This window comes from Urocampus carinirostris, chromosome 19 (assembly GCF_059441175.1).
Source record: "Urocampus carinirostris isolate Australia breed hairy pipefish chromosome 19, RoL_Ucar_1.0, whole genome shotgun sequence".
NCBI classification, from domain to species: domain Eukaryota; kingdom Metazoa; phylum Chordata; class Actinopteri; order Syngnathiformes; family Syngnathidae; genus Urocampus; species Urocampus carinirostris.
Genome location: NC_142367.1, coordinates 28,671,828 through 28,694,660, shown reverse-complemented (window position 1 = coordinate 28,694,660; position 22,833 = coordinate 28,671,828). Strand labels below are relative to the sequence as shown.

The window sequence follows — 22,833 nt, the reverse complement described above, 5'->3', positions numbered from 1 at the left end:
TGTGGGAGAACGGCGGCGAGGCTACATTTAGCATGTCGGTGCACCTGTGAGGCCTGACCAAAGACTTCTATTTTCATGACCTCTTAAACGTCCGGCAATATTAAAAACACACAAGTCATGACTTAGTGCGCTTTAAATGGAGGTTTTCACTCACTACCCTCCCTTTGTGTTGAGTATCTTCAAAAGTGAGGGTTGTGTGTCCCACCAGAGCATCTGGATAAACTGTAGAACGTTACAGCCATCGCAATAATCGCAGTACGTGTAGTTTAGTATCCCTCAAGAAAGAACAAGATGAGTAAGGAACTCTCTTTGAGTCAGTCCGCTCAATATGTCGGGCCCTATCGGCTGGAAAAAACACTTGGAAAGGGACAGACCGGTGAGTATGGTGTCAATAACTGTTCTGGTTGTAATTTGAAAAAGGGAATTTTACACCCTGAAAACCACTCTCCTTTCAGGGCTGGTGAAGCTCGGCATCCACTGCATCACTGGTCAGAAGGTGGCCATCAAAATTGTCAACAGGGAGAAGCTGTCGGAATCGGTGTTGATGAAGGTGAGGTCAACTCGCTTAGTAGTCAAAGTCGAGTCTAGTCATGTTTATTTGTTTGGCCCTTAATCTCAAAGGGATGCACAGATCAAACTTTAGACTATCATGACAGCACCCCCCCATCTGAAACCTACATGAGGGCAAATAATACACACATTATCAACATAAAATATAGGTTATTCATATGCTATAGAATAGAAGTGTGTTTTAAGTTTAGATTGAAACATTTCCACTGAGGTTGCAGATCGAATCTCAGGGGGACGAGCATTCCACAGCACCCGGGCCCGAACGGAGAACTCTCGAACCTGCAGATCTCTTCTTGGTTCTTGGGATCAGTATCTTTTTTAAAAATGTCACGAGACAGCACAGTACCCGTAGTTCAGCTTAGAGCAGGGGTCGGGAACCTTTTAGACCCAAAGATCCATAAAAGCAAGAAAAATTTGGATTTGTTTTCGAGAGAACCACACTATTTATTTGAAGACAAAATTCAACAAAACCGCCAAATCCGCACTCCTGACAAAAGCGAAATCTTCAGCATTTTATTTCACTGTATAACTTTTGAAGGTTTTATAAAATCCATAAATTAATAATAATAATGACAGAGCTTGTGTCCCATATCAATTTAAGTACGCTAATTAAAATTTGTCTCCCTTCCGCAATTACTTAAAGAGTGTGGAGGCTCATTTTTGTCCTAAATAATGGTTTCAAAACAACGTTCGAACAAAGTTCTTTTTTATACATGTCACAAAATACTGCAAACAAGGATATCAACATATTTACCTTGACTGCAGACGGCGCTGAAAATTCATTGAAAAAAACAAAAACAAAAGAGAAGCATAATGTGATGTTTCTGGGCAATTTATTTGTTGAAAGTTATTTCCTTTGTGGGTTCCAACAAAATCTATGCCGTATACCTTAAAGGGACAGTGTGTATTAGATGTCAGCATATTGCGTAGTGCAACTAAAAAGTCTTTGAAAGCACAAGGAAAAATTAAAACTACAGAGATATAATGTGATCAAAATAAGCACAATTTTTTGTCTCGTATTTTTAGCCAGCCCTCGTGAGGGTCTTGGGTTTTAAGGTACCTGTAGCAGCAAGATGACAGCTTTGTCAGCACAACTCTAGAGCAGGGGTGTCAAACATACAGCCTGCAGGCCGGCCCCGGCCCCCAGGGAGGGTTTATCAGCCCCGCAGGATAATTTAGAAGTGGAAAAATTGCACAAACTACATGGAATTCATATTTCTGATAAGATGCAATTCACGGATTGTCCACTAAGGGGCAGACTGATACCGTTTTGATCAATGCAGTGTGATGCAGATTTGAAGGGCAAATTTTATCAGCATCTACTACCAGGCAGACATGGGGACTTGAGACTTAGTGACTTGGACTCGAGTCGACTCGAGTCGCTGTTTTTATGACTTGTGACTTGACTTGGACTTGGCAATCTAAGACTCGGGACTTGACTTGTGACTTGACTTGCCCAAGAAAAAAATACTTGGGACTTACTTGGGACTTGAAGGTGAAGACTTGAGACTTACTTGAGACTTGCACATGTGTGACTTGGTCCCATGTCTGCTACCAGGGTACCCCAAATGAACAGCCCTGGCTGCTAGAATTTTGTGCACGTTTGGAGCAACCTACTTTTGTGAACAAATCTCAGTAATGAATATTAATAAAACAAAAATGGGTTCAAAGCTCACAAACAAGCGCTTGAATGACATTCTTAAGTGTCAGCGAGTCAGGATATGACATTTGGTATTGAAGCATTTGTACAGGCGTAAAAATGCTGAATATCATGAACAAAAACAAATCCAGACTAGACTAACGCCTTTAAAATGCTGCCTTAGAATGAAGAATACAGCTCTGTGAATACGAATCCTTACTGAGGTGGTTTAAAAAATGGTAAATTTAATGTTAGTCAGCAGCTTCACGACATAAAAGTATGGTGGAATTCTACTGTTCATGCAACTCCATACATTTCCAGTATGTATTGTATGATGTATTGTATGTCGTGTTTGAATTTTACACATTTACAGGAGATATGAATACTTTCTTCTTTACACATTTAACATCACTCGCCTTAGTTTGTAAGGTTAGGCAGGGATTAAATATAGATTTTATAGGCACATGTGCAAATTGTTTAAAAATTCTATTCTTTACAAATCTCATTCAATATTAAAGTGCATTACTGTCACGGTCGCCTTGGTGACCAGTCTGCCCCGCCCCCTGGGCAACAGCTGAAAGCAGTTCCACTAATGGTGGGTCTGTATTTAAGGCTGCATGGTGGGCTCTGCGGTTGCGGGTTCATTACTACTCATTCGTCACTATCCCGGTTTGTTATGCCTTGTCCTGTTTTAGTCTGTTATGCCTTGTCCTGTTGAGTTCGTGCCGGAGGAACTCTGTATTGTTCTGTTTTGCCCCGGAGTATTGGGCGACTTTTATTTTGTAAAATAAAACTTATGGATCGTCAACGCATTTGAGTTCTCCCTTCATGCCTCCTGCCTCTGTTCTGGTCCGGTCCTCTTCATCCCCGCCATGCCTCGTGACAATTACTATATATTTCTATACCAATTTATTTAAGTGTTGTGCCTTTGTAGAATCATTGTGATCAGTTGCAATGCATATATGTGAATGATAAAAGTAAATTGCACATTTGTCCATGAAATAAAATGAAATGTTTTGTAAAAGGAATCTTCATTCAATTTCATCATTTTCCTAATGTTCTTGTGCTTCTTTACACCAAAAGAAATGAAATACATGATATTTTATTTATAGCATGTATGGTAGAATTTTAATAGTTTGGCCCACTTGACATCTACGGAGGCCATATGTGGCCCGCTATGTGAAATGAGTTTGATACCCCTGCTCTAGCGGCTCATGTAATGTATAATAAATACAAATTCCTCAACCCAGGAGTACTTTAAAATGCACCTTTAGATAATAGTTTGTGTATTTTTGCTCATATTTTAAATCACCATTGTTTTTTTAATGACTGAAGTTGTTTTCAACTACTATAGGGCGCTAAATAAAACACACTGTCTCTTTAAAAACTGGCAGCAGGGGATATAAACTGTAGAGTACTGCCAACGAAGGTGTAAAATTATATCAGAAATTTATCAATAAAACAACGTGAATCGAATTCATTTGTCTTAGAATGTCATCATTACTGATTAAACGCGTCATTAAAAGGTTTTAATGAGGAAATTTAAGGAAATGGAAGTGGAAGCGGTTGTCCAACTTTGGATGCTTTACAGCAGGGGTAGGGAACCTATGGCTCGGGAGCCATATATGGCTCTTTTCATGAGTACGTATGGCTCCGAAATAAAATGTAACTATTTCACATCGCTCTGTGGCGTTCCAAAGTCAAGTGATTTCATCCCGATTTTGGTCCATAAAAAAGCCAAAGCAACTTCATGCAGAAGTTCGATGAGAAAACATTTAAAATGATAAATAAAAACGCTGGCAAACGACTTTGATTGGGTGAGCAGTACAGGTGGGCGGATCCCTGCACACAGCGCAAGGCACTTCCTTCTCTCTCGCTCTGTGCAGTCTACACCCAAAGTGAATATGACGATATGCTTATCGTTTGCAGTCATTTGTGACATTTTTACAAAAGAACTTTGCATGCACATTGTTTTGAAACCCTTATTAAGGACAAATTTCATGGAAAAAAATGGCCTCAACACTCTTAACTGAAGGTGGAACACAAATTGTAAATGGCATATTTACATTGATTTGGGACACAGGATTTGGCATTATTATCATTTTATACATTTGATGAAATCATCAAATGACACACAGAGAAAAAAAATGTGCTGAAGAATTAGCTTTTGTCTAGAGAGCGTGTTTGGCAGTTTTTTTCTATTTTGCCTGAAAATATACGATGTGGCTACTCACTTTCTTTTTAAAACATTTTTTGCTTTTATGGCTCTTTGGGTCAAAAAGCTTCCTGACCCCTGCTTTACAGTGTACCCTACACTTTAAAAAACAAAAAAACAATTAGCAGATATAACACTATTCAAGCAAAACGAGTTTCACAAGGTTTTCAAGGGGCATGAAATGATGCTACAGTCTTCAGGTATGACTGGTTTCAATTGATGAGTTGTCCAGTTCATGATCAACCTGTGGCCTATATATCTTTTGTGTTGCAACAGGTAGAGCGGGAGATTGCCATCCTCAAACTCATTGAGCATCCTCATGTCCTAAAACTGCACGATGTATACGAGAATAACAAGTACCTGTGAGTTCCCATTGCACATCCGCTCTTGCTTGTTAACTACCAACACATGTTAAAAGACTTGACACATTCGCTTGATGCTCGCCAGACACTAATGAAATAAAAGCTAACGAGTAAAAGTCAAAGATACACACATCCATTACCGTTTTTGAAACCCCATCTCTCTTCATCTCTAGATACTTGGTATTGGAGCATGTGTCTGGAGGAGAGCTTTTTGACTACCTGGTAAAGAAAGGCCGTCTGACTCCCAAAGAAGCCAGGAAGTTCTTCAGGCAGATCATTTCCGCTTTGGATTTCTGCCACAGTCACTCCATCTGGTTGGTTCTTTCGTCCAAGTTGTCATTCTTGCACGTTTCAGCTTGGATCGTATGTGTAGGTCAACACTTGAGATTGCGTTCTACAAGGTGTGTTGTACACTTGATCAAAAACATAAAACGGTTGTCATTACGTATGCAAACAATGATTTACTTGTTCCTTCTGTGAATCTTTCAGTAAATGTTATATTTTATTTGATTAGAGTAGATTAACGGCCTCCTTAATGCAGTTGCTCAACTGCAAGGGTAGGGAAACTACCTGCCTGCGTTGGTCTTTTTTAATCTGACCTGCCCAAAGAAAATGGTAAAATTGTCATGACAATATTTGAATCTAATCTATCTGATCCAAACTACGATATAAATCCCAATTTGTGTGTGCGTGTGTATCTGACTTATAGGAACCGATTTGTGAAAATGTACAGTCGCACTATAGGCCTCAGCAAGTGTCTTTAGCTAAGTTTCATGTCAAGTCACACCTAATGAGTACCAACAAAATTGATAAACATCTAATTTCTTGTAGTCTGCATTCTTGGGTTCTCTATCGCCCTTTTGCGTCGAATTGGGTACTGCAGCCACCGACTACTGACCACTCCAAGCAGCCCAGTCTAATATTTCATCAGCCAGTCAATCTTGCTTGTATATAATACTAAATAATTACTTTTCATAATTCTTTTTGGGGGTGACAGATTTGTCTCTTTTTGTGTCTACTACACAAATACTACTTCAGAAATAGTACAAAAATACAAAGAAATGACCACAAAACGTAACATCAAAGTTAGAGGTTAAGGGCAGGGATGTACTACATTATTTTTCTTTAATTTTGAAAAGAAAATAGTACTAGAAAAATACCACGACAGTAGTACTATATTACAGTCATCCACTCCGCTGTGGCTAAACTACAACAAAGCACCCCGAGGCCATCCTGTTAATCTGTTAGTAATCAACAAAGGAGACTGCTGGAAGTGTGAATTTCCCTATAGAGATGAATAAAGTATCTATCTATCTATCTATCTATCTATCTATCTATCTATCTATCTATCTATCTATCTATCTATCTATCTATCTATCTATCTATCTATCTATCTATGTATCTGTCTGCCTGTCTGTCTGTCTGTCTGTCTGTCTGTCTGTCTATCTATCTATCTATCTATCTATCTATCTATCTATCTATCTATCTATCTATCTATCTATCTATCTATCTATCTAGACATCCCTCTATGTGGCTATCTATCTAGACATCTATCTATGTAGCTATCTATCTAGACATCTAGACATCTATCTATTATAGAAATACTTCAGGAATACTACAAAATAGTAGTATGGAAATACTTACAAATTACTACAGAAATACCCCAAAAATACAACTACGGTAATGCTTCAGAAAAAATATAAATATGAACTAAACCAAATATTAAATTCAGTATTTAATAACGGGGACCTAATATATTACTTTACTTTAATTCTGAGTAAACTATTTAAAGACAAATATAACAAGAAAAAAAACTTGTCGATATCTGCATGTATATTTATCCATAAATGCAAAACGTTAAAAACTGGTCTCCAGGCCCCTGGCCAAATGTTTGAACCCAATGAGGCCCTCGACTCCAAAAAGTTTTCTAACCCCTGCTCTTCTGTGACTATATTTGAATAAATTATGTAAGAATCCACAAAAGTTGTCACTTCTTTAGAATCTGGTTTAAAATTGTCTCAATTATGTTTTGATGTAGCCACAGAGACCTGAAGCCTGAGAACCTGCTGTTGGATGAGAAAAATAACATTCGTATCGCCGACTTTGGTATGGCATCACTCCAGGTGGGTGACAGCCTGTTAGAGACCAGCTGCGGGTGAGTGGCTGCATGTTTATTAGATCCAAAACACATCATACCATTTTTGGATTTGGGGAATTTTAGATTTGCATGACCGGTACTTTGTTTCTTGCAACTGCCAAACATAGGAATGTGTAGTAATACAATTCTCTTTTTATTTCAGATCACCGCATTATGCCTGCCCAGAAGTCATTCGGGTAAGTGGACACTTCTCATAATACAGTACGTATACCAGGGGTCTCCAACCGTGTTCATGCCGAGGGCTACTTTTTGATACTAATTAGCGCAAATGGCACCCAATTTGATATGCATTTCAAAAATAGCAACTCAATGGCTTGCTAAATTTCTAAAAAGGTAGCTTGATTTTTATCTAGAAAAGGAAACGGGTAAAAAAAACTAGATAGCTAACTAAAAAGGTATAAAGCCAACTAAATAGTGAGATAGAAAGCTAAAAAGAAGCTAGAAATTTTGCAAGAAAGGAGGCTTGATAACTAACAAGACGATAAATTAGATAGCATGCAAAACATGTAAAAAGCTAGCTAGATAGTATGATGAATAGCTAAAAGGTAGCCAGACAGCTAGCTAAAATAACTACACATTTTTTTGCTCATTCTCTTTATAACACTCATAAATTGGAATTCAGTTCTCATTTATTCTCTTACTAATCGATTAAAAATGATTATCAATACTTTTTTCGTCCATGAAGCTCATGAACTGGAATTTATTTATTTGAATTTTTAACAAACAACTTTACTGTCAAGAACCAGAACAGGAGGAGAACCCAGATGCGTGACGTTTCTCACAAAAGCTTTATTTTATGGGAAATGGGGCAGTCATGCACGTTAACCCAAACGCCAGTGATTCGGCGATCGTCGGGCGGAAGACGTAAGGCAGCAGTCTGGCGTGGAATGACAGGAAGCCAGAGGCCGACGAGATCGATACCAATCGCAGGAGCAGATATCGGACAGATGGGGTCGATACCGGACAGGACGGGACAGACAGGATTGATATCAGGCACTGGAGACTGGAGTCCTATAGCAAGCAGGACGAGATAGACGGGAACGCTACCAGACACTGGAGATCAATATCTATCTGTCTATCTATCCTGGTCAAATCCCTCAAGAGGGGTGACCGACAGCAAGACGAACACATACAATAACAAAGAAAATAAAAGGGAAAAAAATAGCAAAAACAAACACACACAAAAATTATTGGACCATGGCCAACCCAATTGCCCAAACACCCAAACAAGTTAGGCACGTAAGGCACCTTGTCCTGTGGTGAGGGGCCCTCTCCTTGTGAGAGGTAAGAGAATTCTCCCACCATGGTCCGCTGTGTGTCGTAAGAGGCGACGAAAGTGGAGGGAGTGAAGGGACTGGGAATCCTCTCCTCTCTATCTCTACTCCCTAAGAGACAGCAAGGTAAAGAAAGGGGGGCGTGAGACCGAAAGGTCTCGCGAACCCTAGTTATAGGGTCATTAAATGTGAGAGGATGTGGAAGTAAAGCGACTGAGTGGAAGAAAGAGTAGATCGGAAGGATGATGACTAAAAGGAAGGTTGATGTGTTAGCCTTGAGTGAAACAAAGATGAAAGGAAAGGGTGAATTACAGCTTGGAGGTAGTAGAAGGTCTGGAGTTACGGGTGGACATGCTAGAGAAGGAGTGGTTGTGCTTGTGAGTGAGAAAGCAAAGGAAAAACTGGTGGAGTGAAAAGAGATATGTGGGTGATTGATGTGGGTGAGGTTGAAGTGGGGTGTAGAAGTATGGCTGTTTATAAGTGCATATGGACCTGGTTCAGAAAGAAGCGCTGAGGAGAGAGAGGAGTTCTGGAAGGACTTGTCCGAATGTGTGGCAAGTGCGAAAGAAGGGTGGAAAGTGGTAATACTAGGTGACCTGAATGCTAGAGTAGGTGATGAAATGGTTGAAAATGTGTGGTAGGTATGGAGATCGATATCAAACAGAACAAAATAGCCGGGAACGAAACTGGGGAACAATTATTAAACAGGACAAAAATAAACGGGAACGATACCAGACAGGGAATACCAACAGGAAACAGGACCGAGACAAAACCCACGTCTTGCGGGTGCAGAGGTTCTTTGACTGACTGACAAAGCGAGAGCACTGAGCTTAGATAGAAGGGAAGCCAATCTGTCAACGAGCAGCAACTGGTGCCACACGGAGGTTGGGCAATTGGGCTCCACGGGCACCGTGACATTATCATGTTAATGATTAAAATGTGTTTCAATAGACTCAGTCAGCCCCGCTCCCCCCCATTCCCCCCCCCAAAAATATATATATATTTTACTAAAAAAATCACAATGACCCTGCAGGTGAGCTATTTTCAGAACCGCAACCGCCCTTGCATTTTCATTGTAGTTGCCAGATGACATCTGTTTGCATAATAGACTTTGATGGACCATATGTGATTCTCTCTTTGGTAGGGGGAGAAGTATGACGGAAGGAGAGCAGATGTGTGGAGTTGCGGTGTCATTCTTTTTGCTCTCTTGGTCGTAAGTTTTGATGCCTGACTACAGTTCGTGAAGCCCTTTGTTTTCCTTTTTTTCCATATATATGATTGGCTCTGATTTTCTCTCTCGCTTGGCAAGGGCGCCCTGCCGTTTGACCACGACAATTTACGCCAGCTCCTGGAAAAAGTCAAGAGTGGCGTGTTCCACATGCCACACTTTATCCCCCCAGACTGCCAGTCCCTGCTCAAAGGCATGATCGAGGTCAACCCCGAAAAGCGGCTCTCGGTAGGAGACCTACTGTGTATCGCGCTTTCTTCCAAAAACGTTACATGCACTTTATTGAATCGAGTACTGTCGCCAGACATACCCTCCACAGTACAATCCAGCAAATGAATGGTGTTTGTCATTTTTTTTAATCTTATTTAAATTCCTGATTATAACAAAAACCTTAAAATAAGGGCCTTGTGCACTCAAAAATTTTACATTCCTACTTGTAATCATTTAAAGCAACAGTTACAGTAGTAATTGTACTACACGACCCAATCTGCATTTGTGTAAATACATGACATCATTTTTTATTGTCCTTGATATCAACATAGTGAACATTGTTTGCAACAAAATTGGACAATGCACTCCAGGATAGCATGCAACAGACTTAAAAGAGAAAAAAAAAAGATAAAATGTGTGTCAGGATAAATAGGCAAAAATATTTACGGGTTAAGTTTGTATTTATTGTTTTCTCAACAAAATGATTCAGTTATTTGGGATGATTTGGTGCTATGCAACCTATTTTTTTAAGGTTTTATAAACAACCTATTCTTTTAGATTCAATTTTTTTTTCTGGTTGTTATTCTTAAACAAAACCATTTTTAATGTTTATGATTAAATTCCCCAATTGTTAATTGTTATTTTCTTTTTTAACAAAATGTTTTGGGGGAGGAGTATCCTTTTGTGAAAATATTAATTTGTCTTGAAACTACTGGCAACCTAAAAACGGATTGTTCCACTTCTAAATGGGTGATCGCTTGCTATAGTATCAATACTTGGTATCAGTCCTTGCTCATCAACAATTAACTGGAACTAATCCAGAAATGAGTATGACAATTTGAAAACATACTGCAATGAAGATAATTATTTCAGTGTTTTTTCAATCAATGCACTTAAATGAGTAAGAGTAAAAAGTTCAGTCAATAAATGTCTTTCCTTCTTGTTTTTCTTTCAGCTGGAGACGATTCAGAAACACGCTTGGTATCTGTAAGTAGCCATTCCATCAACATATTTAATAAGGGTGCAACGAATTAGAAAACTCAAGGTTTGGATAAATCTGCGGATCAGTCAAGAAAAAAAACAAAAAGACTGGAAAAATAAACAAAGCAGCCTTGGGTTTATCATATGAAACAAGTTTTAAATATAAATACATACAATTAACTTAAAATGGGCACATGTGAAAAAGCCAGGTGGCTCACTTCTGTGCTACCGGCAAACTTTGGACAATTATGTCTCAAGAAAATGATCTATTAAAATCAAATGGGGCACGATATCTTCTTCTAAACCTGAAAAAAGACTCACCGTACTTCAAATTCCTCTTTATTGGAATGTTTTTTATGTGTTTGGGGAGGGGGTTCCTGTCGTTACCTTCTACATGTTTGTACTCTGGCTCCAGTCTTCAGTTTTTGTCTGAACAGTCAGGACAGACTCTTCTTAAGTGGCTCTGCCACCAGTCGCTTATCCAATCAAAAGGCGAGGAGCGGGTAGCATCTGAAACAGACGGCAGGAGAAAGGGAGAGAGAGGGTCGTCTGCATCTGAGCCTGAATAACCTAGTTTTAGATATATTTAATTTTCCCCTCAAATAAATTAAATGCAGATATCGATAGTTACAAATTCCCAAATATTGGTGCCGATCATCAGATAATTGGCCCGTCCGATAATCGGTGGACCTCTATTTGATTTGGGTAACTATCATTACACTACTTTCTGTCTGGCCGGATGTCTACCCGCAACAAATTCATCCACAACTATTGCCTTTTTCCCCACTGATAAAGAAAGAGGGGCATTTGAACTCACTCATGTCAGCGAAATACCAGTGATGACACTTCAAATGCTTGACCGTAGGGCTACTGTCATGTGGCGTTCTTGTGCAACAGTGCCCACACACGTTTCAGGTTTTATCGATTAACTCTTCTCCATATTTGGTCGGGGTTAGGAAATTAATATTAAAAATGTACCGTATACCAAATTGTTCGATTTAGTTATCTGACTCCATTAACCAAACACAACCTGCATTCTCCCAACAATGCGCGCTCGTTTCTTGATGGGAAAAGATGGACATGAATAGCTGACATTTTCACACGGGGGCAGATTTAATTTTTTTAAATAATTTAGCTAAGTGAACTCTATCGAATTAGCCGAATTATTGTCGCTCGAGTCTCTGTCAAGCCTCCTCTCTCTGTCTTCTCGCAAGCTGGTGTGCCGGCTCCTCTGTGGGCGTGCCAGGAAAACCCCCTCGCCTCGATGTTTGAAATGGTCAAAAGATCCCCGAGCGTTACTACGTCACCAGGGCCATCTGTGTCGAAAAGTGCTGATTATCGTATCAGTCCTTTGTCCCAGTTCCCTGCTGTTCCTGTAAACATAATTCTTTACTAGGTTGCATTGACCTTGCCCCACAGCTCAGCCAGTGGAATTTCTTTTGCATTTAAATGGAATTTGTATTTGATCGTACAAAATCCTTTATAGTCAAATGTATAAAATCCTTCACCGGCAAGGCAAAAGTTACCTACACATTCCTATTCTCTGTTCCTCCACTGGCTATGATCACTCGACGCAAGATTTGAACATGTGCCGTTCACGTTGCATTTTTTTCCTTAAGCGATCCGCAGATCACATGTATTCCGAACCGTAGACATCGATCTAAACAAATCATGGTTCTGTGATGAGCTGTTGCACCACCTGTCACAATTTTTATACCTACATACGCGTGCCTGTGTTTCTTCTAGGGGTGGCCGTAATGAACCGTGTCCTGAGCAGCCTCCCCCAAGAAGAGTTTGTGTGAGGCGCATCCTGTCCCTGACAGAGCTGGACCCGGATGTCTTGGACAGCATGCACTCACTGGGCTGTTTTCGAGATCGCGTCAAGCTAACGCGTGATTTGCAATGTGACGAGTAAGCCTTTTTTACATTTCCCCTTATGGACGAATCAGACCTAACATATTGTTTGAGTATGCCTATTGGTTTGTGTGGGAAGAACATGTTCATTTGTTTTTTATTGGGGTTGTTCTTTTTCTTCTTTTATTACAATAATCAAGCTTGTAAATCATGGTTAATGTCGATTCTATTTTAAGGAGCTTTTGCTAATTTGTGGTTTTCTTTTATAGCCATGTTCTCGGGAGTTTATTATAGAGGAAGAGAGGCAAGTTAATAGAGCCCTTTAAACAGACACAAGAAAGTGCTGACTGCCAAGCACTCTGACTTAATGGCTAATGAAAAGAGGCTGTCGACTTGGACGGAAACTAGGGAGGCCATAAATGATCACTTGGAGTCAGGCATCTGTTTGGAAAAGTGGTAAAGAACGTGAAAGACGTTTATTTCGAGAAATAAAAAGGAGATTCCTCTTAAAGTCTCTGGATTTTGAAAGAACCCCTGCCATTTAGAGTCTTCTCAGTTTATATATAACAATTTGTGTGCGTTGTATGTTTTGCATTCCTTTGGTGTCAAATTGAATGCCGTTTAATATTCTTCAGAGAAAACCAGGAAAAGATGATTTATTACCTGCTGCTGGACAGGAAAGAACGCTACCCGAGCTATGAGGACGAGGACTTGCCTCAACGCAACGACGCCGGTCAGTTGCTAGATAGAAGCACGGTGATTGCCGATAGTACGGTGAAATGCTAACGACGGAAGTCCAAATCTTCACGGCTCGTGTGCAGATCCTCCTCGAAAGCGCGTGGATTCCCCCATGCTGACGCGTCACGGTCGCTGCCGTCCAGAGAGGAAGAGCCTGGAGGTTCTGAGCGTCACCGAGCAGGGCTCTCCCACGCCTCCTCGCAGGGCCCTGGATGCTGCACACAGTCAGAGGTACGATCACGGTTTATTTTGCGGACTGTGAGGAAAATTTGGATGACTAAGACTTTGCAATGTTGATATTTTTTTAGGTCTCGCTCAGTGAGCGGAGCTTCTACTGGTCTCTCTTCCAGCCCCCTTAGCAGCCCCAGGGTAAGATCCAGTTAATCATGACTATTGCTATTGAAATGATTGTTTTTGCTATTTTGTTCTAATTATTTATCATTATTTCTGTTTATTGGCTTTACAACCAAAAAGTACACCAAATTAGTGTTTTGTATAAACTCCAAGATAAGCTATAGATATCAAACGACCAGTCATAAATCTCAGAACCATCCTCTAACCATTTTTTAACATGACCACAAATCAAGCTCCTCAGAGTAAACCTCACGCGGCAGGTTTGTGTGACATTTTCACTTTTCTCCTGTCCTCGATTCACTTTTCTTCCACATCCTGCATGAGCAACGTGCGTGTACACTGATAAATGCGTGTACATTTTAGCAAAGTTAGGTAGCCATCGCATTCGTGTCTTTTGTTATGACTGTCTCGGCACACATCGGCTTTCGCCAGACACCTTTGCTACTCGAAATGCAGTCTTTTGCCACGAAGCATGATATTCATTTCCATCCTTCTTTCTCCATGTTCCATCCCTTCTCTTTCTTCTTTTTCATTTGCACCCCTCCAAATACAACCTCCCCCCCGCTCCCCAGTCCTATCAAAGCCCCATTTTCACTTTCAGCCAGTCAGACGTCACCTCTGCCGCCGTCACTCCTCATACAAAGGAGCCAAAACAGGGAAGCGCCACGACACCACGCACGGCGCGGGTTCACGACAAGCCCAAAGCTTCCCCCCATCCAAAGACCCAGACCCTGCCCACCAAGGGACCTGCCGAACGGTTTCATCTCCAGCCCATCAAATCCATGCCTCTCCACAACCCATCCTCCCGCTCGCCTTCCCCATCTCCGCTGCTCTCACCCATTCCCCGTTTCTTCTTCCCTTCGTCCTCTGTCCTGAAGTCGGTGACTAAGAGCTTGTACCCAAATTCTGCCCACTGTGTGCCGCAGGTCACTCCCCAGGGTTCTCCGTTGCCCACACCCTTGGGCACCCCTGTCCACCACCCTCATCACCCTTCCTCCACCCCACCCTCTTCCTCCTCGTCCTCCTCCTCCTCACGGGCAGAGGGAGGTGGCGGGGTGGGCTCTCTGTCTCTTACCCCCCCCTCTAGCCCCGGAGGGGGGAGCGGGATCGCGGCCAGCAGCTCTGCTCATTGGAGGACTCGGCTCAATTCTTTTAAGAACAACTTGCTGGGCTCACCTAGATTCCATCGTCGCAAACTGCAAGGTGAGCCTTTTGTACGCTCTAAAGACAGCCGAGTCGTGAATCACTCATTTTGATCCATAATCTGGAGTAGTTTGACCCACCTTCTTGTTACCCTTGTATAGACGACACCCCAAAGATTACGTTTTTTATTTCGAACACCCTCCAAAAATCTGATTATGTTGTATAAAAATATACCAGTACTGTATTTTGTACAAAGCACAAACCATCGTGTCATTTTGTATAAGACGACCTCCCAAAATTGATAGATTTTTTTTTCAGCCCTTAAAAAAATAATTTTCTCACAAATAAGTTTAAAAATCGTTTGGGGCCCCGAAAATATGATATGCAATAACCTAACATAACTGGATTTTTTAAAATAAAACTCCCTAAAACGTTAGTTGATTTTGTTTCAAATAATCCTACAAAATGGATCACTTTGCTTTTACCAGCACCCCATAATTCATTATTTTGTGTTAAGTCACCCCCCAATACTACACACAATGGTACCAGTGTTGGCTACTGTTCTATACAATTCAGATTCAGATTCAGATCTACTTTATTGTCATTCTAGTACACGTGTATACAGAACGAAATGTCGATACATCTGACCCGCACAGTTTCCTCGAATGTACAGATATAAGTAAAAGTTGTATTGTATTATGGCTACAACTTTTACTTATATCTGTACATACAATAACCATAATATCATATATACACACAATAACTGGGGAATTTTGTTTATAAATACCCCAAAAAATAAAGCTTTAACTAACCCCCATAATTTATTTGTTAAAGACAACACCCCAAAAATTGGGTGACGTTATATGAAACTTCTATAACAGTACTCTGTGCACGGATACCTCCAAAGTGGAGTAGATTTGCTCAAATTTAACCGTGAAAATCTGTATTTTTAACCAAAACATGGTTTTGTTCGTGATTGCCCGCACAATTGGGTTTCATCTAAAAAAATAAACATAACAAATTGATAAATTCCTGAAACACATTGAATCTCACAAAAATCGAATGGTTTTAGGAATAAAAACATGTTATTTAGTTTTGAACAACCCCGCAATGTTGCATTTGTTTATAAAAATTTACTGTGCTTAGTTTAAACCCCCTAAAAGTTTTGACAAGCAGTATTGTCTTTTAGTTCCAACATCGGAGGACATGTCCAGCTTAACGCCAGAATCAAGCCCTGAGTAAGTCTTTATTTTCTTTCCAAAGCAAATGGTTCCCTAAGTCTTCCTTTTTAACGTTTTTCCCATCTCACACTGTGACAGGCTGGCAAAGAAGTCGTGGTTCGGGAATTTCATCGGTCTTGAAAAAGAGGAGCAGATCTTTGTGGTGATCAGAGACAAACCTCTGAGTTCGGTTAAAGCCGACATCGTCCACGCTTTCCTCTCTGTAAGTACCTGAGGCGTGCGCTCTGTCTGCCAGGCTGGTGTTCATTCTTTTGATGTACGTACTTTCATTTTGCTCTTTATCTCTTTGTCTTCTTTATTTGGCTGCCGCTCGCTAGGGCAGCATTTTGAAACACTTTGCTTTTGCCTGTGGCTCACTCTTTCTCTCTTCTCCACACCCTGGCCCTCACCTTTTGTCTTTCCCCGCACTCACGTCGGCCCCTCGTGCCTCTCCCGCCTCGTAAGTCTGTGGGTCTCTCTGCTTCTTCTCTGTCTTCCCAACACGCAGATCCCGTCGCTCAGCCACAGCGTCATCTCCCAGACAAGCTTCAGAGCCGAATACAAGTCCTCCGCCGGCCCTTCCGTCTTCCAGAAGCCCGTCAAGTTCCAGGTGGATATTGCCTTCTCGGAGGGAGAGAGGGAACGGGACAGGGAGAGGACCGAGAGAGACGGCAGGAGGGAGACGGGGATCTACAGTGTGACGTTCACTCTCATATCAGGCAAGTTCTGGTTTAAATTAGGGCTGCGCAATTCTGGAAAATGAAAAACCTAGTTGCCATTTTTCAGACGTCCATTGCAATATCGTTTTCTGTGCTATTTTTTTGGTGAAAGCTTAATCATAATGACATGCAAACTTACCTCAAGATAACATCATTACCAACTGAGAGCATACGACTGTAACAAAATTACAACTAGAGATCTACCAAAAAGAAAAGGAATTGGAGTTGAATAAACGATCCGTATTGTCATGATTTAAAAGTATAACAAAATTGGAGGGTTTCTCCATTCAGAACGAGAACGCAATCTAGAGAGCGGCTGGGTAGCTGCATCGGGTAACTGCGACTTCGGCAAGGTCATCGCTTTAATTGAAATACAAGAGTCATTAATCTAGCAGTAGCTTCAAGTCATCTGTTTCATGGGTAACGGATTTAACGTCAGTGACTCGCCAGGCTCGACAAGGAGGCCATGTGAGAGTTGTTAGCCCTAGCCGTGGCACTAGGCCGGACCTGCAACCTTGCTATTGCTCTCTTTCCTGACGCTGTCTCAGTCGCTTCCCGGACCCATTAACAATCCACGGGGCACCTGCTCGTGATTACCATTTCTTTGCGCTTTTGTGACCTTTTGTGAGTCCGATTTAATTGATTAATTTCTTCTGAATGCAACGAGCGACTAAAAGCTAGCTGTAGCCGTGCATTTGCAGTTTGTTTTGGGTGGGTGAACACTTTGGCTTGTGCGTCCGCCCGCCCTGGCTGTTTGGCTGGCAGCATATACCAGCCCATCACAGGCGCTCACAAACTGCTTGCAATCATTGCCTCGCCTTTTTTTAGTGCCGTTAAAAGGTGCCTCTGACTGGCTGGCGCGTTAAAACCCTAACTGTGACAATTCTTGTTGGCCAAACGCTATCACTCATAAACATTAAACTATAAATCCTTGGGGAAAAATGCAGTGTTTTGCGATTGCACAATCGCACTTCATCACATCACAATATCGATCCGATTTCGATTAATCGTCTCGTATCAATATTTGTATCTATTCCACTGGAGCGGAAAAAGCATCTTTAATGAATTGCTCTTATTTAAAAGAAATCAGGGACAGGAATCAAATAAAAGAGTTTGTTCACGTCTTACCCCTAGGTCCAAGTCGCAGGTTCAGACGAGTGGTGGAAACGATCCAAGCCCAGCTTCTCAGTTCCCATGATCAGCCCCTGGTGCAAGCTCTATGTGGTGAGATTGTGATTCATGTTTCAAGACAAACTTTGCTTTACTCTAGGTTAGGGGGAACACACATTCAAGGTTTAGAAATTCAATATAGTCATAAAATGCCAATGAAATGTTCTTTGCAACCTCGGTGTACAGTGTTTACAAAGGAAGTTCAGATTTACACGGGGTACATGTCTCCGGACTATGGGTTAAATGCAGATACATAGCCAGATTGAGTTGTTTTGGCGGTTTTGTGGGATTTTGTTCTATTTTGTGTTAAAATGTATGGTGTGGCTCTCTTTAAAAAAAGATAATTTTGCTTATATAGCTTTTTAGGTCAAAAAGGTTCCCGACCTTTTTGTCCATTTTTGCTCCACCTGGAAGTTCTACTGGAAAAAGTTGGATTTTCTCTCATCTGTCGGGCAAGATTTTTCCTCGGAAGACATTTCATATCTCAAATTTATCATAACTCGAGTAGCTCGTATATCAAGCGGACGCTGTATATTAATTTCCTGTCACTAATAGTCTTCCGTAAGAGTGACTTTCCCGTTCTTTGCTCCTGATCCCTTCCCAGATGAGAAGAACGGGCGACCCCACAGGACCCCCACCCGCCAAAACTCCAGGCGCTCGGAGGGTGGGGGCGACAGGTGCGAGTGGGGCGACCGAGCAGACGGAGGAGGCATCGGAGGTAGCGGCGGAGTCCTGCAGCGCAGAGGCTCGGCAAAGGAGAGAACCCGACTGCTGTCCACCAACGGAACCCAATCCCAACCTTAGGTCCAGAACAGGAAACCGCCAGGCGGGATGCCGGACCTGCACCCCTTTCTCTTTGATTTCATCTTCAAGCGTCCCCTTCCCGCAAACCACAAGCTCCTTTCTCCGGTTGGAGGTGCTTTGATAAGAGAAAGAACTGAGCCTTCCCTATCATGCTTTGGTTTTTAACAATTGTCTTGATCCTCCGGATGACCCAGATTCCAACAATTGTACCGAGAGCTACGGAATCCTCTTTTAATGAAGAAAAAAAAAATATGAATGGGTAGTTTGGTATCCTACCGTAGACACAGCTTCTCCAAATCCAACTAGGAATTTTGAAGTGCATGCCAGTTAGCAAATCAGCCTGCTAAAGGATGCTGCAGAGACCTGTTAGCTCGTCCTACCATAAGCATTGTACTACAGCGGCATCTGATACCAAAAAACTGATTTAGGTGTATTGTGACAGCTCTCGAGATTTGACTGAAAATTAACTAGCGTGTCTTCATGTTGCTCTCAGGTGACGTGAAGTACTAGTAGTGTTACTACTAGTTAATACTGAATGACATAGTGTCTGTCGGTGGCAGATGGAACCCGAAGCCTCGTCCTCCTGAGCAAATGGTCCTCATCTTCTCAGGAAGAAAGCTTCTGACCCTGACTCAAAGAAAACCAACAAAGTAAGCTATTGTAAGTGAATGTCAACCTTTATTTTTTTATTTGGTTGTTTTTTTTCTTTTCTTTTGTTGACGTGCAGTCGATAGCAAGGACAGCACAAGGGGAAGTGCTGTGAAGAGTAAACTGCTTCTTGATTTATTTTCCTTTTTTGCTATTTAATTCATCTTCAGAGACAAGATAAACTAATAGATGTGGACTGCTGCCACTCCGTGGAAACATTTTTTTTTTCGTTTCAATTTCAACGGGATAACGATCATAACTCCCGAGAGAGGGAAATCAACACAATGTGTGAATACTGTATGTCCATGAACCTCATCACAGATGTTTGTCCCACATTGATAGAGAATGACAGAACAAAGCCTCCTTTTATCGTCGCAAGAGTATTCCTAAAAGATGGACAGGAAAAAGTCACATTTTGATTGAGTTGGATTTTGTTAAAGGGGGGAAGTAAGTATGTTGTCTCTCATCCTGCTGATGCTCATCACCAGTCTTCCATGCAGCGCAATATGCAACGAATGTGCATGTTGTTGACTAACAGAGCGCTAATAAGTCTTTTTATTTATCTATTTATATATATGCCATAATTTTATTGAACTTATTTGCATCTTTACTTATCCATTGCGTTCCTTTTTTGCACTTTATCAATAATAATCACGATCGTGTGGTCTTTGTTCGTTTGATGCATATTCGATTTATGTTTACCACTGGTTTGTGTGGAAGATTGGCGGTCGATGGCAGAGCATCAATGAGCCCATTGATATGAAAGGCAGTTTAGGAAATAATTGCTATCGTACTCTCTCACGTACACTAATATAGTCACGCACGCTTTCTACCCTACTCTTACAACATGATAGTAAATTTATGAGAGAACGATACGTGATCTGGGCAAGTCAAGGAATGAGGATTTAGAGTATTCTTTTTCCTGTATAAACCAACTAACTTCCCATTTTTGTTAGTGTATGTGAGGGAGTATGATAGTGTTTGTAACTATGCTCGGATAGGTCAGTGAGTATGATAGAAAGTGTACGTGACTAGACTCGTCTATTTATGTCATGTCCTGCACGGTTGTCATGGCGCCCAGCTGGCCCCGCCCCTTGACACCAGCTGACCTGCATTTCCTGGTTACTCCTATGGGTACTCAAACGCGCCTTTTGGAACTGCCCTTGGCCAGATCGTCGTTTACCCTTGTTGAAAACCTGTTCGTGCCTGTTTGATAACTGTTTATTCTTGTTGTGCTTGTTGGACTTTGTTGCACTTCGGTGTAACATTCTGAGAGATTCTGTTAAATCCCGTTAAATGCCTAGTCTGTAGTTTTGCCTGCATTTGAGCCTTATTTGTTTTGTTTTTGGTCTGTTTATGTGTCGGACAACTTTTTTTTCCTCAATTAAAGTGACGGATCATTTACGCAAATGAGTTCCAACTTCCTGCTTCCCGACCCGTTTCAAGACAGTCCCGACCCGTTTCGTAATCAGGAAATGCAGTTCAGCCGGTGTCAAGGGGCGGGGCCAGCTGGGCGCCATGACAACCGTGCAGTACATGACAATTTAGGAGAGTATGACACTTAAGTGTGTGTGACTATAGTCGTATATGTAAGAGAGTTTAATAGTAAATGTTTGGGGCTATACAAGCATAGATGAGAGAGTACTGTAGTAAGTATGCATGACTATACTAGTGTATGTAAGAGAGTATGATATAAATTGTGCGTTACTGTCATTGTGTATTTAAGAGTGTATGATAGTAAATACTGTACTGTATGTGGGATTATACTAGTGTAAATAAGTGTGTGTGACTATAGTAATGTGGTTAAGAGAGTGTGATAGTGAATGTGTGGAACTCTACTACTGTAGATGAGATTGTATGATAGTTAGTGTGAGAGCAAATGTGAATTATTTCCCAAATGGCCTCTCATACATCGAACTAATAGGATGTCCGTGCAACAGATTGGTAGGAAGGCGAGCAACCCCTAGCAGGCATGTCATTTTCTTTTCACCCATCTTTTGAGTTCCCTCACTGTCACTTTAACCTGTGGGTTCACCCCCGTAAATTGTGTCGTCTCAGCACTGGAGAAACCGTCTTTCACTCATTTAGTCGAATTGGTCTCACACGCCACATTCACTCTCATTGAGCCATCCGTGGCCAAGATTGTAAACTGTTCTCCATCCATAAGGGTCAGTAGAATACGGTGTCAAAAAAAGAAGAAATGTCTGTATCATAATTTAAATATGAAAAGTGCACTATTATAACTATTGCCTGTGATTTAAATAAGAATAATTATGATTGAATCGATGGTCATAATAAAGAGAGATCCACCTTATTGTTATGGTTACAATAATAAACCCCTAAATCTGTGTATGTGGCTACTACCATTTTTATTTTCTTCTATCCTTTTCGCTTGCACATGACAGATAAGTGTAGCATTTACATTCAGTTATTAAAAAAGTGCCGTCAGAGGCGGCAGGTGTTGAACTTGTCATCATGAAAATATAAAATACAAGTATATCATATAGTTATTTTCAATCTGTCACAGACCAGAACGGACACAGGACTCAATTGCATGCGTTTCTCAGATTTTATTGAAAGAGAGTGAGAGTAAGGCTTGCTTGATTGCTTGATCCGAAGACTGGCGGAGAGCGGGAACGAGCAAGGCGGGACGGAAGGAGACAGGCGGGAATGGCAAGTCGTTTGGCCAGGGCTGGAGATCAGAGGCGATGTCGAGTTCGTAATAGTGGTCGTAGGCAGGCAAAACAGGCGTAGTCAGGTTCAGAAACGGGTCGAAAAACGGGAATCGGGCAGGAAACAGGTTTTAACAGGGACGGAGTCGGACAGGAACGCTCACTGAGTGAAACACAACAGCTCGCAACGATCTGACAAAGTTTAAACTGAAGTCGGGGGTTTAAGAAGGGTGTGGCCACCAATCAGCTTGTCCGGGCTGTTAGTGTCAATCAAGGTGTTCCAAATAGGGCAATTATGACACAATCAGTGTTAATGTTTTTTCTCATTTAACTTCACGGTTTTTTGATTTTTGTACAAAAATGCTAAAGTTCCTCATATAATGAATACAATTTTTATGTATTCATGTGCAGGGTGAGGCACACAGTTTTCTTGCCTCGTGGCAGAGGACGATAATTAGACCAAGGATTCATAGTATTAGCAATAGTACTAGCAAAATAACAGCAAGTCAAGTTAACCAGTATTCTTTTTTCATTGCATGGATTTTTTTTCATAATGGAGGTTTGCCTATATATCGAAGCATTTATTTAAAAGGAGCAGTATATAAGGTATTACTGTGCTGCACGTCTGCAGATGGGCAGTGAGGCACACAGTTCTCTTGCCTCATGGCAGAGGGTGACAAGTGATACCAATCATTGTGATTTGGCGCACACCTCAGCTGCAAAGAATAGTACGAGTTATACTAATAGCATTTTTATAATGGGGGCTCACCTATTCATCAGCGCTTTTCTTAAAAATGAACAGTATGTAACGTTTTACAGTGCTGAGTGTCTGTAGATGCAGGGGGAGGCACACATATCTTGCCTCATGACATAG

At 41.3% G+C, this 22,833-nt stretch overlaps 1 protein-coding gene across 6 annotated transcripts; it reads left to right on the top strand.

Annotated features, from left to right (window-relative positions):
- Nucleotides 1–84: 84 nt before the first annotated feature.
- brsk1a (BR serine/threonine kinase 1a) lies at nt 85–21,637 on the top strand. Of its 6 annotated transcripts, XM_088323217.1 has the most exons (20): nt 85–376; nt 456–550; nt 4,701–4,786; nt 4,960–5,100; nt 6,825–6,941; nt 7,087–7,120; nt 9,363–9,431; nt 9,528–9,674; nt 10,612–10,643; nt 12,384–12,548; nt 13,127–13,224; nt 13,313–13,460; nt 13,538–13,598; nt 13,817–13,843; nt 14,510–14,786; nt 15,916–15,964; nt 16,046–16,169; nt 16,455–16,665; nt 17,800–17,889; nt 18,428–21,637. In XM_088323217.1, exons 1-20 carry the CDS (start codon nt 292–294, stop codon nt 18,637–18,639), a joined length of 2,268 nt encoding a protein of 755 aa, XP_088179343.1. In that variant the 5' UTR covers nt 85–291; the 3' UTR covers nt 18,640–21,637. The 6 variants fall into 6 exon arrangements, with proteins under 6 accessions (XP_088179343.1, XP_088179344.1, XP_088179339.1 ...); XM_088323218.1 differs by lacking the exon at nt 13,817–13,843; XM_088323213.1 differs by lacking the exon at nt 13,817–13,843 and having other exon boundaries at nt 14,156–14,786; nt 18,440–21,637.
- The last annotated feature ends 1,196 nt before the right edge of the window (nt 21,638–22,833 follow it).

Excerpts from the sequence above, each read along its gene's own strand:
- brsk1a (XM_088323212.1), top strand. The coding sequence starts at position 292 with ATGAGTAAGGAACTCTCTTTGAGTCAGTCCGCTCAATATGTCGGGCCC. Across the intron at positions 9,675-10,611 it reads ACCCCGAAAAGCGGCTCTCG|CTGGAGACGATTCAGAAACA; the intron begins GTAGGAGACCTA and ends TTTTTCTTTCAG. Across the intron at positions 12,549-13,126 it reads CGTGATTTGCAATGTGACGA|AGAAAACCAGGAAAAGATGA; the intron begins GTAAGCCTTTTT and ends AATATTCTTCAG.